The 15,967-nt window shown below is 41.0% G+C and overlaps 1 protein-coding gene across 3 annotated transcripts in view; it reads right to left on the bottom strand.

Annotated features, from left to right (window-relative positions):
• pde3a (phosphodiesterase 3A, cGMP-inhibited) overlaps positions 1–15,967 on the bottom strand; it is a 481,350-nt gene that overhangs the window by 47,471 nt on the left and 417,912 nt on the right. For all 3 annotated transcript variants that reach the window (XM_060842973.1, XM_060842975.1, XM_060842976.1), the window contains 3 exons: positions 15,309–15,499; positions 9,309–9,446; positions 1,092–1,203 (listed from right to left, as the gene is read on the bottom strand). In XM_060842973.1, coding sequence (XP_060698956.1) covers positions 1,092–1,203; positions 9,309–9,446; positions 15,309–15,499 — 441 coding nt within the window. The remainder of the gene's footprint in view (positions 1–1,091; positions 1,204–9,308; positions 9,447–15,308; positions 15,500–15,967) is intronic.

The following is a 15,967-nucleotide window of genomic DNA, read 5'->3' as shown; positions in this document are numbered from 1 at the left end:
GCTCTTCATCAGGAATGCCCTCAGATGCTGCCTGATCTGTTGTACTTTTCTTTCACCACATTTTTTGACTCTGATAAAGCAACAAGCCAAATATAGGAAGCACTTTGTTCACAATACTCCACGGACCAAACAAAAAGATGATGGCAGCAAAGTAATGCATGATGGTTAAAACAGAAAGAACTTCAAATGCTGTAGATCAGAAACAAAAAAAAACGTTACTGGAAAAGCTCAGGTCTGGCAGCATCTGTGGAAAGAAATCAAAGTTATTGTTTCGGTGATCCTTCCTCTGAACGGATGGTAGCTTGGAAATCATCAGTTTACATGCAAGAGATGGGTTGAGGGTAGGGAGTAACGAGTAAATGATAACTAGGGTTAGAGTCCAAAGAGAGAACAGCATCTCATTTTCTGCTTGGGGACCCTGCAGCCCTCTGGACTCAATATTGAGTTCAATAATTTTAGGGCCTGGACTCTCCGTGTACCAGTCAGCAATCCTCACCCATCAGGCCTTGTTATTACATAGGCTCCCATTGCACACTACAGATTGTTAGCCACTTACAGTTTCCATTAACCACCATGCGCTTTCCTAACCAGATCGTTATCCACTCCTTTGGCTGTTCAACGTTCCTCTCTCTCTCTTTGGGCTCTATCCCCACCCATCATTTACTCCCAACCACTCTCTTTGCATACAAATCGACATTTTCCCATCAGTTCTGAAGAAGGGTCACCCGACCCGAAACAGTAACTCTGATTTCTCTTCACAGATGCTGCCAGACCTGCTAGACTTCTGTTTTTTGTTTCAGATGTATGGTGGTGTTGCATTAAATGGTAAAACATAGTTTGACTGACTCTGCATTTCTAGCAGAAATCTAGCTCAGAGGGCACAGAAATTGGGCTCTGTGACACAATCCCACTTCTCTGACCCTCCTGTTTTCTTGACCTTGTGTTTCCCTCGAGATCGACTCAGTGCTTGAGGTTAGGATCAGGCGATTACTATTATATCCTTCTTCTGCTGCCTGCACCTCCAGACCACATTAACAGGTAAGGAAATACTTTGGGGTTTCTTTTTCGAGAAAGGCAAGTAAAATACTTACAAGGGATGTCTCTGTATCCATTTTCTAATGCATGGAAGTAGTTCATGAATTCCTTTAATGGGATTTTAAATATCTCAAAAAGTCCAGTGTCTTCAAACAGTCTGAACGCCACCTGCACCAAGAGAGAGATTCAGTCATCGATGAATGGAAGGAACCAATAAAGAATGGAAGTGAACCAGCTATAGACTAGAGATGCTCCAATATCCAAATTTTCCAATTGGTCTGAATATATTACTGACAACAACTCAGAAAATGCCAATGAGATCCCACTTTTCTTGCAAATTTACGTACCCGATGTGACCTTCCTGGGTCATATGTATAATCCATTCACCCCCCACCCAACAAAAATGCATTTGTGTTTTGCTTGTCTGGAATAGTATGTTTCCAATATGGCAACAAATTGCTTCAAGAATTTTAATGAACACCGACAAATTAACATAATAGATTGTAAGAAATTCAACTCTAATGTGTTTTAAAAGCACAGCACTGGCAGCAGGACAATTCAAGCTCAGCACAATTATGATATTACGATGCACTCTGTTTCCAAGCATTCTGTTCTGTGCACATATCAAAGATACCTACTTCACATACCACAAATTACTCTGTGCTATAAAACAGATCTTCTTTTAAATATGTTCTCTTGTTATTAAAGCATTTGCAGCATAAAGCTTTTGCTGTAGCTGTCTTCTGATATGGGTCTAAGCTGCTGATGTGAGCAGAGGTAAACTGACCAAGCTTCTTTCCATCTCTGAATAACAGCTTAAAGTTACTAAGGCAACAAATCTATATGTCTGTATCCTGTGAATACTGAACATTATCAGCAGTGTACAAACTGACGTGCTCTGTATGTAAATTTTATATAAAATACATGTGACAGTGTGCATGTGAATACCATTTTGTGCATGAAACATTGACATACATGAGTGTACATAAGTATGTGTGGCATCACTATTCTGAGTGTCTGACTGAGCTATATTCCCACACCATCGTAGGCTGTGTCTTTCTGATCCAAGGAGTTGAACCTGTGCTAATACAATCTATACTTGAGTAACAGTCAAACTCATGTAAAAGTTGACCCCCCATGTTTGGCCAAAATAACTGAAATTTTCCATTTGTCTAATGTAAAATTTGACCTCAGTTCTTCACAGATAACAGATCAACATTTGTGAATCAAGGTAATATCTGGTAAATAAACATTACGATGAGGGAATTAATTATTTTTTTCAAGCTATTGTGTACTTTGATGTACAATTCACACCAACATTAGGCTACGGATTTCTTAAGTTCATTATTGAATGAGCCCTATGATTAGTGTGATACAAAGTTTCTCACACCATCATTTCCCATATAAGGTATGCCCATATGCATTTACTTCACTATAATTACCATGTAGCTGTTGACGATTTCTCACAACTACAATGATCGGCGAGAGTTAAATGTCTGACTTTTTTAAGATCAGAAATAAAAGCTTAAAATGTTGGTTTGAAACACAAAAACAACAGCAGATGGGAGAAAATGGAGGGAAATGGAAGAATTTGGCACGAAAGTTGAAGACGCATCAGGTCAGAGTCAGGTGACAATCTCCCTTTGTGTGCAGCTCAGCTGAGCTCAGTTCCCCTCTCGCACTCATTGAATTATCGTAATTCATTGTGTTTATTTGCTTCATTCGCTTTGAGATCAATTGGGCTTCTGCTAATAATATGGTATTTTGGAATGTAGCATGAATTTCAGCCCCTCAAAAGTAGTATCTATGTAATAGGTAACCCCATAAATTTAATCTTAAAAAATAGTCTTTAAAAATTTGACTATTACACAAGTCTATATAATAATTAAATTCACCATTGACAGTGAGCATCAGTATATCTCAAACTTTGTTGAGGAAAGTCCTCACCATCTGCCACTCTGAAACGGATAGGAATGTCCAAATATCTGTCTTTGGTCAGACTCAGGTTAAAGTCTACATCTAGGAGCAGGATAGGGTTGTCTATTGTACAACGCATATGAGAGAAAAGATATGAATGGAACATGTCAGAATCTTAATTAAAAATCAGACAATGCCAGGTTATAGTCCAACAGGTGTATTTGGAAGCACTAGCTTTCAAAGCATTGTTCCTTCATGAGGTGGTTGTGGAGGTTAAGATTGTAAGACTCAGAATTTATAGGAAAAGTTTACAGTGTGATGTAACTGAAATTATATGTTGAAAAAGACCTGGATTGTTTGTGAGTCTGTGTGTGTGTGTGTGTGTGTGTGTGTGTGTGTGTGTGTGTGTGTGTGTGTGTGGTGGGGATGCAGAATTACATTTTATTTTGCTCAAAAACTGCATGACTCCATGTAAGATTCTGTAAATCTGTATTTTAGATTAGAATCAGTCTGACTATTATGGCACAGACAGACTCATACAAAGCACCAGACCTTCAATGCACTATCTGGGCTGACATAACACCAATTGTTAAAGTTCATTTGAGAATGCAACTTTTTAAAACGTTTTGCAATTTACATATGAAAGAACTGAAACTGACATGATCATTCTAAAAGATGCTAGACTTAACAAACAATCCAATATATAATTTCAGTTACATCACTCTGTAAACCTTTGCGATAAATACTCCACAACCACCTGATGAAGGAGCAGCACTCCGAAAGTTATTGCTTCCAAATAAACCTGTTGGACTATAATCTGGTGTTGTGTGATTTTTAACTTTGTCCACCTCAGTCCAATACCAGCATCTCCAAATCATGTGAGAATTTGGTATTGCCAGCAGATGGGGATGGTGGGACTGAAAGATTCAAGTACCCTGAGTTATGATGATAAGCATGTTGGATACAATGTCAGACCAGCCAAGTATCATGCATTACTTCTGAATTTTTATTTTGAATGATTCAATGGAAGTGCAAACTGGGACTGGTGAGTAGTTACACTGTCATCAACAGCTAGACGGAGTGTAGATTGAAGGTCTGTTAATTGATTTTTTTTCTCCTATAAGAAATGGACTTGGTGTTACCTCTCTCATACATAGACGGCAAAACATATTAATTACAAATTGTCATTACAGGCAGTTCTCCACATATCATTCCATATTTACCTGATTGGTGAGTAGAACAACATGTGAAAAAGACAGTTTTGAAGTATGCTCCTTTTAATAACAATAGCAATCCAAATGATCCCTCAAATCTCTAACTGTCCTCTGCCAATTGGCTTCCATTTTTCCCGTTTGAATGAACTGATTCTTAATGCTATCCTCCACAAATGAAATGGCTTAAATTTATTTGCAATAGATTGAAAAAAAAAAGTCTAATCCATTAAGATTGGAATCTAACACACATCAAAATAAACAAAAGCTGTCTAAGACCATGCCACAAGGAAAAGTAACATCCTTTCGCATCTGTACAAGGTCAGGAACGAGGTGACATTTATTTTCTGCTCCAATTATTTCTAGTCAACAACATGTGGATCACAAGCACAAATTAGTATCTGAATAACCTTGGGATACTGCACAGTGTTTGCAAATTATCAATAAAGTTCTCGACTCTAAATTACTGCACGACCAAAGGTGCTCAATAATGAAGGCACTAAAGAAATTCAGCATTTCCTGAATAAATAAACTGCTCTCATTAACCTTCCATTGAAAAAAAAGGCTCCAATTGGAGCAGCAAAAGCCCTGAGCTGTAAGTGTCGAGTCCTCTTTGTTCTGCATCAAATGTCTTGATTAGTGCATCCAGCGCTGGAATGAAGTCCAAAACAAGGACATATCAGTTGTTTTTGTTTCCCCTCTTATTGATTTCAGGTCATCAGGAACACAGACTAAAGATACAGCAGTGAGTTAACTGATTCTCAATTCCTGCAGGGATATGAAACACTAATTTGACTGTAACCTGCTTTGTTTATTCATGTTCAGGATTTGAGTGTCACTGTCAAAACTGCCCAATATCTCCCCGTCCTTGAGAAAGTGGTGATGATAAAAATGGAATACAGCTTAGAGACAGAGCCTGGCACTTCCTGTAACCTCCCCAGAGATTTCCATTACGGTAATTCTTTTATAACACCGTAGTTGCATTCCAGTGAAACCTCGCGTGATAGAAAATCGCTGATTAGAAATAAAGGGGACTGTGGGAAAAGTGGGGTTCGGGGCAGACCAGCAAATTCAATCACCCACAAACGCTCAAAAGTTAACCAAAAGTCTAACACAAGGTACAGCACATTCTGAATGAAGGTTGAAATCATATTAATTAATGAAACAAAAGTAAATTTAACACAGTACATTCTAAAAATGTAAGAAAGCTCTCTGTACTCTATCTCTCTCAAAAAGCTGGTCTGCCAACAACTGACATCACACATGTGCAGAACGGCACAGAGACTAGTGTGGACGTTGCACATGTGCAGGACAGCATGGAGACCGGTGTGGACATTGCACACGCGCAGAATGGCACAGGGACGGGTGTGGATGTTGCACATGTGCAGAACCGATTCCTGCTAGAATTGCACTATTGCCAACTGACATAAGCATTCTGGAAAATACCACTTCCTAACTTTTCAGTGATGTTACAGACAAAGTGCACTGTCAAAACAGCGTTATCTCAGAAGTTCTTCCTCGTACTTTTGATTTCTGAAGCTCTGTCTCTCTCCCCACCTCCACACACAAGTGACTGACTCACATTAAAGAAAAGAACTGGAAATAAATTCTAATCAACGAAAGGCATATGCAAGGAAGTACTGCAGTCTTTAATTTCCTCTCCCTTGTATGGCATCTCAGATTCTCAGCGGTGAGGGCTAGGTAAGTGATCACAGGTATGAAATTTGTCGAATACATTTATTATACTCTCAGGATTGAACTTGATATGGAAAAGTAACAATAGAAATGGATAACGGGTGGGTAGATGAAGGATGCCCTGTGGTACAGTGAGTAGAATCCCAGACTCAACACTAAACATTCTGGGTTCAACGCCCCTGGTTGGATTTGGTGGCTGAAGAAAGCATGTTCAAAATTGTGTCTCACTAATTTGATTGAGTTTTTTGAAGAAGTCACAAAGAAGATTGATGAGGGCAGAGTGGTAGATGTGATCTATATGGACTTCAGTAAAGCATTCAACAAAGTTTCACATGGTAGATTGGTTAACAAGGTTGGATCACATGGAATACAGGGGAACAAGCCATTTGGTTACAAAATTTGGTTTGAAGGTAGGAGACAGAGGATGATGATGGAGAGTTGCTTTTCAAATTGGAGGCCTGTGACCAGTTTAGAGTGCCACAAGGATTAGTGCTGCGTCCACTGCTTTTTGTCATTTATATAAATGATTTGGATGTGAACATAGGAGGTATAGTAAGTAAGTTTGCAGATGACACCAAAATTGGAGGTGTAGTGGACAGCTTCCCTCAGAGCACAATGGGACTTGATTAGATGGGCCAAGGAGTGGCAGATCGAGTTTAATCTAGATAAATGTGAGGTGCTACATTTTGGTAGAGTAAATCAAGGCAGGATTTATACACTTAATGGTGAGGTCCTGGGGAATGTTGCTGAACAAAGAGATCTTGGACTGCAGGTTCATAGCTCCTTGAAAGTGAAGTTGCAGATAGATAGGATAGTGGAGATGGCATTTGGTATGCTTGCCTTTACTGGTCAGAGCATTAACTATAGGAGTTGGGAAGTTATGTTGCGGCTGTACATGACATTAGTGAGGCCACTTTTGGAACACTGCATTCAAGTCTGGTCTCCCAGCCATAAGAGTTTTAAACTTGAACAATTTCAGAAAAGATTTACAAGGATGTTGCTGGGTTCACGGAGAGGCTGAATAGGCTGGGGCTATAAACATTGGAGTGCTGGAGTCTGAGGGATGACCTTATACAACCATGAGGGGCATGGATAGGGTGAATAGCTAAGGCCTTTTGCCCATGGTAGGGAAGTCCAAAGCTGGAGGGCATAGGTTTAAGATGAGAGGGGAAAGATTTAAAAGGGACCCAAGGGGCAATTTTTTCTTGCAGAGGGTGGTGTGTGTATGGAATAAGCTGCCAGAGGATGTGATATAAGCTGATTTAATTGCATTTAAAAGACACATGGAAGGGTACATGAATAGTATGGGTGTGGAGGGATAAAGGCCAAGTGCTGGCAAATGGGACTAGATTAGGTTAGGCATGGATGAGTTGGACCAAAGGGTCTGTTTCTGTGCTGGTATATCTCTACCGCTCTAAAATGTGCTCAAACAGGTTGAGGATCAAAGTAAAGAAAGGAAGTGCTGGAGAAACCCATTCGGTCTGGCATATTTGCCTTTTTAAAGTGTGCATGACTCCCAGATGAAAATTTGCCCTCCTTTAAGGCACTCTGTGGAGAAACAGAATGAATGCTTTGGCTCCAATACGACTCTTCTTTGACACACTACCTTACTTTGTTTCCATATTTGGTTGTGTATCAACTTGTGAATCCTTGGTAGGTAGCAAGAACAGGAAAATCTTAGAGCAGCACAGTGGCTAGCACTGCAGCTGCACAGCACCAGGAAGCTTGGTTTGAATCCAACCTTGGGGGACTCTGTGTGCAGTTTGTACATTTTCTGTGTGTCTGCTTGGGTTTCCTCTGGGTGCTCCAGTTTACTCCCACAGTCCAGAGATGTGTAGGTTAGGTAGATTGGCCATGCTAAATCACCTGTAATGTCCAGGCAATGTGCAGGTTAGCTGGATTAGCCTTAGTAGGATGCTCTTCAGAGGGTCAGTGCAGATGTGATGGGCTGAATGGCCTCTTTCTGCATTGCAATGATTCTATGATCTCTGGTTAGTCGTGTGATGGAAAGAAATTGGAGCCTCTTTAACATCATTCCCTAGAACGCCAACCACTGCATGTTGCGGAAATGTGAATTGTGATAGCAACTCAGCCTCTTATGCAGCCAGTTGGTTCAGTAGGCTGAACGATTGATGTGGATCAGATTGGTGTCAACGCTGTGGGATTTGGATTTGGAACCTGCCTCCTTGCTGTACACATGGTGGAGATGTGTCTTGGGCCAGGGAAGGAGAAGGAGGAACGTTGAAAGATAGATCAATGATAAAGTGAACTGAGAAACAGGCCAGTGGAAGGCTGAATGGCCTGGTTCCGCACTCTAATATTCCCAAACTATCCAATAAGATAGGGGAATGGGTCTGGGTGGGCTACTCTTTGGAAGGTTGGGTGTGGACTTATTGGGCCAAATGGCCTGTTTCCACACTGTACGGATTCTATGAATTGCACAATGTTGCCTGTACGCTTGTGGACCACTACTCATGGTCTGTAAATCCTACAGCGGATATGGTGAATTTTGCCTGCATAAGCTTTATGCAAAAGTTCAAGTTGGAGGCCACAAGGACCATGAAGGGTTCGTGAGTAAAGCAAGATCTGGCATGAGAGGCTGTTGATTAGCATGACAGTATGTTCCAGAAACCTGAGAACCACTATTATGTGTTCAAGACAAGCTCCACTTAACGCCCCAGATCCTACAAACCGGGCCATCAGTTTCAGATGAAGAGATTCACCAGTTTGTACAAAATTTTACAAACATGCAACATTGATGGGAAGAAAATGACTATCTATTACATCAGCCCGTCCCACAAATCATGGTGGTTGAAACATCATGGTTAGAGATTTCCAATTCATTCCTACCCGCACACCTCTTTCCTTTGTAGCTACATAACCTTCTGAGAGAGGGAAAAGACCTAATTTTTATCTACTCTGTTTTAAAAAAAGTATTTTGATCAGGGATAAAGAAACCAAATTTGCATAGGAGACATGCGGCCAAAAGAAAGGTGCGTACTTTCAATAACTACATCAGTGGAAGCAGTTTGTTCATTGTTATGGATCTGAAGACTGAGTTGAGGTATTCAAAGTCCATGAGGAATCTGGGTAGTGTAGATATGGTAAAAACCTTTCCATTGGCAGAAGAACCAAGGGCCAGAAACTACCAAATTAAGGTAAAATGCAAAAGAACAAGAGGCGATATGTGGAAAAACTGTTTCTACAATAAATAGTTAGGATCTGGTATGCGCTCTCTGAGAACATGGTGGAGGCAGATTCAACAGTGGTTTGCAAATGTGAATTAAATAATTATCTGAAGACACTGTATTTTCAGTACTACAGGGAAGAGGCAGACAGGTGAGATTGGATAAGTCAGTCTTACGGACATGATGGATGGTATAGCTCTCTTCTGTGCTGTAACCATCACAAGAATATCAATACTCCAGCACAACAGAAAGGCACACTCACCTGGCTGAGGATTCGGCCGCACTTGGAGCCCGTCATCTCGACAAGATCAAAGATGGGAAAATTCCAGTTGCTTAATTGTGTAAATATTGGCTCCAGGCCTTCTAATAGCAGAGGTTCCGGGGCAAGAATTGGTTTATCCTGGAAAATGAAGGGCAGAATTCACCCAAAATGAAGAAGAAATCTTTTTATACCTTTGATGAGAATCTTGTTGCACATTTCTAACCTAACACACCACTGGATGGTATGGGTGCCAAACTGGCTTTATCTCCAACTGATAGTCCTCTCCAGGGAAGTCACAGGGGACGGACATTGAGTGTGATGCAGAAGTGATATTCCATCAGATCCAGTTGACTCCCTGGTATTCCATCAGATCCAGCTGTCTGTTCAGTCTGGCTAAGGTCACCCACCTTATGTTTGAATACAATTCTATTGTAAGTGAGCATCACTACACCCCAAATACTGCAACAGCTCAGGAAGGGGGGCATGCTCACCACCACCTTCTTGAGGGCAATTAGGGATGGACAACAAATGCTGGCCAGGCCAGTAAAACCCTCGTCTCATGAGCAAATGAAAATTGTATATTTGGTCCTTATTTCTGTATATTTATTTCAAATTCTGAGTTTTGTAATTATAATGGGAATTCTCCATGTAAACTTGTCACACTGTAATACCTTCCTACCAGTGGTAGTGCTATAATACACCCCTTTTGCCTGGATTACATAGGAATGCTTATATTCTCACCAGCTTGATGCACTGCACCACATTTTGCTATTTACCTATGCTACAACTAAGATTGGAGAAGAGTCATTCTCTCATCTTAAAACACAAAATTTAAATATTTTATCCAGTTACCAAAAAGGCCAATTATATGCTTTATCTATATTGGGTTTGCAATAAATGGATCATTAGCCAGGTCTTATTAATAAACAATAATGCTGATGGTTTCTTGTGGAAACAGAGCATATTCAGCAAACAAAAAATGCTGGAAAGCACAGTGGGTCAGGCAGCGTCCACAGAGAGAAAGGTAGCTAACGTTTCGAGGTCAGATGACTCTCCATCAGAGCTCTGACCTGTTGTGATTTCCAGCATTTTTTGTTTTCAGTACAGATTCCAGCATCTGCAGTAATTTGCTCCTACATATTGCAAAGACATAAAGCTGCTTAACACAGTTCGAAATAGGAAAGTCTGGCTGTTTACTCTGCTAAACAATCCTCACCCCACTTCCCTCCAACACAAATACATCAACACCCAGTCATGAAAAAAGGAAGTTGAAGAACTTTCTTTGCAGAGATTAATTTTGAAAGAAATACTTTGGCCAGTAATTGCTAGTTCTTGAAGCAAAACTGTTTAATCTAGTTTACATTTAGCATCCTGGCACATGGAGATGTACCACTAAATACAGGCAACTGATTTTGGAAACTTTGTAAGTGAAATTTTTCAAGGAATTGTCGTGTATTTAAAAGCTTTTCAAGAGAACAGCCACGTCATTTTTTTTTCGAATCACACATTGGACTCTGAAAGGACTTTCTCAGAAAGTACAGAATGAGCTGGGTCGCTCTGCCTCTATCAGGCTATATCCCATCTGAACTGCAATTAACAACCAACCAAGATTTAGTTCCATAAACACAGGCTTATGATTCATAGTACACAAGCCCAAGCAATTAACTTCAGCCATTTGACTTGCAAAACATCCCTTTCATAAAATGTGCCAATATCTTTTAAGTGACCCTTTTTAAAAAAGTCCAGGTATCTCAACATTCCAAATAAACCACTGCCCACAATCAATCAAACATGAAACCTCAAAAATATGAATAATGAAGTCTCTTCATAATGCCTATGAATATTAATTTAAAATCAATATCTGTAGTTTTGAGGTGAGTCACGGAGTCATCAAGATATACACCATGGAAACAGACCCCTGGGTTCAATTCGTCCATGCTGACCAGATATTCAACATTAATCTAGTCCCATTTGCGAGCATTTGGCCCATATCACTCCAAACCCTTCCTATTCATATACCCATCCAAGTGCCTTTTAAATGCTGCAATTGTACCAGTCTTCACCATTTCTTCTGGCAGCTCATTCCATACATGTACCACTCTCTGTGTGGAAAAAGTTGCCCCTTAGGTCCTTTTTAAATTGTTCCCTTCTCACCTTAAACCTATTCCTTCTAGTTTTGGACTCCCTTACCCTGTGGGAGAAAAAACCTTGACTATTCACTCTATCTATGTCTCTCATGATTTTATAAACCTCCATAAGACCACCCCTCAGCCTTTAACGTTCCAGAGAAAACAGCCCCAGCCTGTTCAGCCCCTCCCTATAGCTCAAACCCTCCAACCCTGGCAACATCCTTGTAAATATTTTCTGCACCCTTTCAAGTTTAACAATACCTTTCCAATAGCAGGGTGACCAAAACTGAACACAATATTCCAAAAGTGGGCAAACAGTGCTATCATAACATTCAGACTTCTCACAGATCTTTTATGATTTGTTGTTCTGGGCTGAGTAATTATCAAATCAGAATGATATCCAGCGAAGAGATCTTAAGTTTATGTGAACATGATGTATCTCTTTGACTAATCTCTAAATTGAGATTTGCAGAGTCTGACCCTCAAATTCTAGGTTGGGAAATTTTATTCAATAGAAAACAATGCACAGAAAACAGAGACAAAAAAAAAATGAGATTGAGAGATAAAGAAGATTAAAACGATGAAGTTAAACCTTTTTAGATCCCTAACAATAACGAAAATAGGAAGAAATGAGACTCCAAAGTAATTTTCTGGGCCAGGGAGGCTGTTTGTTAGTAATGATGATTCATATGCTGTTAAAAATTTAATGGCCAAGCGCTGACATTACCCAGCATACTTACATAGTCACGAAAGAGTAATACAAAACTTCACACTTTTCTTGAATTGAATCCCTCAGTTTGGTACCATTAAAATGAAGACACTTGATCAATAGGGATCATTGAATGCAATAGCCCAATTTATATTTTTAATGACACCACTGCAGTGTCTGGAGATTGCTGTCCAATTTACTCCTTAATAGTTGGCATTACTGATCTCAACACTATTCTCATGACAAAATCCAGGCCAGTTTATTTCATAAACATAAGCACAGAACTTGATTTAAAAATAGCAACTGAATAGTTATAAGAAATACCAAAAATCATTAACCCTCTAAATCTCACTGCACAGGAAAACTTAAATCTTGCCATCTCATGTCATTGTAAATTTTAACTCTCTATAACCTGATTGGATATAGTAATAAGCTAGTTAGGTTAATGAACCAATAATTCATAGAAAATGAGTTCAATTTTCTACCAGGTAGTTTTAAGGTGTAAAATTAGTTAAAAATAATCTGGAAATGAAAAAAAAGTTTATATTGACTGTCATATTTTCCTTAAGGTACTGCATCTCATTAAGATAATAAGAAATAAGGGTAGGGCTAGGCCCACTCGGTTCATTCCTTACTGCTCTCCTATTTAACAGCTGATCTGTTGTGAGTGATGGGCAGAGACTTGGGACGGAGTTGCCCTCCCTTTTCCAGGGCAACAGCTTGCTAAGCTACATGAGGAGGGTAGGCCTTTCGTTATCCTGCCTGTTCTTCACTCTAAAATAACTTTCAATTCCCATCACAGAATGACAGCTGCTGTTCCTTGGGCTGGCCTCCCTGTGACTCAAGTTCTGTGGACTCTGAGCTGCTAGCTCAGAGCGTCCTAGTAAATTACTCATGGTATCAGGGAACTGAGGACAAACAATCACGTGTTAGCCTCACTGCATAATTCCACAGGCTGAAAATTAGTTGAAACTTTTAACGCATCCTTTCACTTTCTGATTCTGCACTTTAATATTTCAACATGTTTTTCTTCTGCAGCACATCGAATTGGTCTTACTATTAACCGTGGCTTTCTGTGAATAGGACAGGTCTATCAGGGCTCCCTTAACTTTGCATGTAGTTGCAGATTTTGGCCACTGGATAGCACAATGGACCAGTTTATCTCCCAACTCCCCTAGCCTGTTGAGCTTGTTGGGAAATAATTTGAAAATTAAAGATGTAAATCTTAAAGAAATATATGTTTCCTTTATTCTAATTTTGTTATTAAAGCAGTGGTTTTAGGCTGTGAAATCTGTTGCCTGTTATGTCAAAGAAGAGTCTAGGGCTGAATTTTAATGGCCACCCACAGGTAGGGGTGGGTAGGGGTTAGGTGTAGCATGAGCACACGGCCATTCACATGGTGCTCTGATCTGACAGGCAATCCAAGAGGCCTACCCTCCCCATGTAGCCTGGCATGCTGTTGCTCTGGGTATGGGAGGGCAACTCTGTCCCTACTCTCCGCTCATCACTCTCACCACCATATCAATTAGATGCCTCGCATCTCTACACCTACTGTGGCCTGTCCAACAATCCTCAACCATCCCTTCCACATGCCTGTCCACTCCTCCCCAACTCCCTCCGTTCCTCTCCAAACATCTCTCATCATCAAAGACCCCTCCCAAACCAGTGATACTCTCCTACAACCACTTCCAAAAGGCAGAAGATACAGAAACCTGAACACACGCACCAGCAGGTTCAAGTACAGCTTCTTCCCTGCCATTATTAGATGCTGAATGGATTCTCTAACTTCAAATAATGTTGATTTTGTTTTGCCCACCTCCTGTGCTGTCTAACCCATTGCTTCTCTCTGTCTAAACACCGTATGATCTGTATGTCCATGTTTGCTATGATCTGCCTGTTGCTCATAAAACAAAGCTTTTCACTGTCCTTAGGTACATGTGACTACAATAAATCAAATCAAAACCGCTAAGTCCACCCCTCACCAGACTCCTCGAATCCTCTCCATGCCACTCCACTCCTTCCCATGCCTGTCCATTCCTCCAGATGACCCTTTCTAAACCCATCCATTCATCCTCATGCCCTTCCGCCTCTCCTCAAACACCACCACCAATTTCCATGCCCCTCCACCCATCTTTACTCTCCACTGCTCCTCAAACCCCTCCATGCCCCAAAGCCCTCTTCACTCTCCTCCATCCTTCCCATTCTTTCTGCACTTCCCCATAGCCTCTTCCCACCCTTCTCCACTTCTCCTCACTGACTCCCATCCCTTCTCCCATCCCCGACCACCTACCACAGCCAGGGCCTGCAGGATGTGAGGTTGGAGCACAATCCTGAGACTGGCAGTATTCCCTTTCATCCTGATAGCCCGGGCTGCCATTTGAATTACTGAAGGAGCATGAATTGGCCTAGCAGAGACAGGCTCATCGTTGAAATCTGCAATGGGCTACAGGCCCCCTCCCTCAGCTTATCCAGTCTCTAAAGCACTGGGTCCCATGGTGGAAGGGAGAGCGCTATGCACTCTGCGATTCAAGATCAGAAACTCAGTGACACAGTGGTAGTGTCCTAACCTCTGAGCCAGAAGGTCTGCGTTCAACTCCCAGCCATTCCACAGGTAAACGTAAAATATTGGAACAGGTGGGTTAAAGTGACGATCCTCCACATTCTAGTTTTATATCCCCCTCTTATAGGAACTTTAAATAGGCAACTGCTTGTAAACATAAAACATATAACATAGAATAGTATAGCACAGTACAGGCCCTTCAGCCCTCGATGTTGTGCCAACCTTTAATCCTATTCTGAGATCAAACTAACCTTACTGCATACACGTTAAGCCCCTTCCCTTGGGGAGAGGTGAGGCTAAAACTAGTATTTTGTTATCCGAGTTTCTTGCTAATTGTGAGAATGTTTATCCATGGAATTCCTTTGAAAAGGGGCTTTGAGACACCTGCTGAAATGATGGCAGAAATGTGAGAGTGTGATGGTTTGAAGTTTGCTGCATGAGCATTGGCTGCCTTTTAAAAAAAATACCGAATCCCATGGCTTCCTGAACCAAGTCGCTCGCAAACAGGGTTCAGTTCATTCACTGCACTGAGGCAGGGAGAGCTGTTCAAAGCACCAACCCTGGGTCCCTTCTCTCAAAACAAACTCATTCCAGTGACATACCTCAGCCGGAATCAAATGGTGCAACATAAGGCTATCGGGCCTGTAGCTTCTGCAGTCGGAACTTTTGAGGGATTGAACCAATCCTTTTGAACAAGACTCCTGCTCGTCATCGTTCTGTGTGATGTCACTGCTGTCACTATTGTTTGTCTCGTGGGTGCTGTCGTAGTCAGATGTTGCTTGTGCAGGGTCCTCTGCAAGGAACAAATATTCATCAGAAATGATCCCATCTCCTTTTATATCTCATCCTTTGAATGATAGTCAGAAATCAGGCTAAAACCTGACCTTTTATTGATCTCCACCATCTACTAGGCACAAATCAGGAGTACTCGCTGCTTGCTCCAAGAACACTCAAGAAACTCAATGCTATCCAGGACAAAAAAAGCTCGCTTGATGTACACCCCATTCCCCAGCTCCAATATTCATTTCCTGCATCACTGATGCAAAGTGCGTACCACCTACACGATGCTCTGTAATAACTCACCAAGAGCAGGACTTATACACTTAATGGTAAGGTCCTAGGGAGTGTTGCTGAACAAACAGACCTTGGAGTGCAGGTTCATAGTTCCTTGAAAGTAGAGTCGTAGGTAGATAGGATAGTGAAGCAGGTGTTTGGTATGCTTTCCTTTTATTGGACACAGCATTGAGTATAAGAGTTGGGA

The sequence above is a fragment of the Hemiscyllium ocellatum genome, chromosome 23, assembly GCF_020745735.1.
Source record: "Hemiscyllium ocellatum isolate sHemOce1 chromosome 23, sHemOce1.pat.X.cur, whole genome shotgun sequence".
Classification (NCBI taxonomy): Eukaryota; Metazoa; Chordata; class Chondrichthyes; order Orectolobiformes; family Hemiscylliidae; genus Hemiscyllium; species Hemiscyllium ocellatum.
This window is presented reverse-complemented; position numbering and strand designations above follow the sequence as displayed.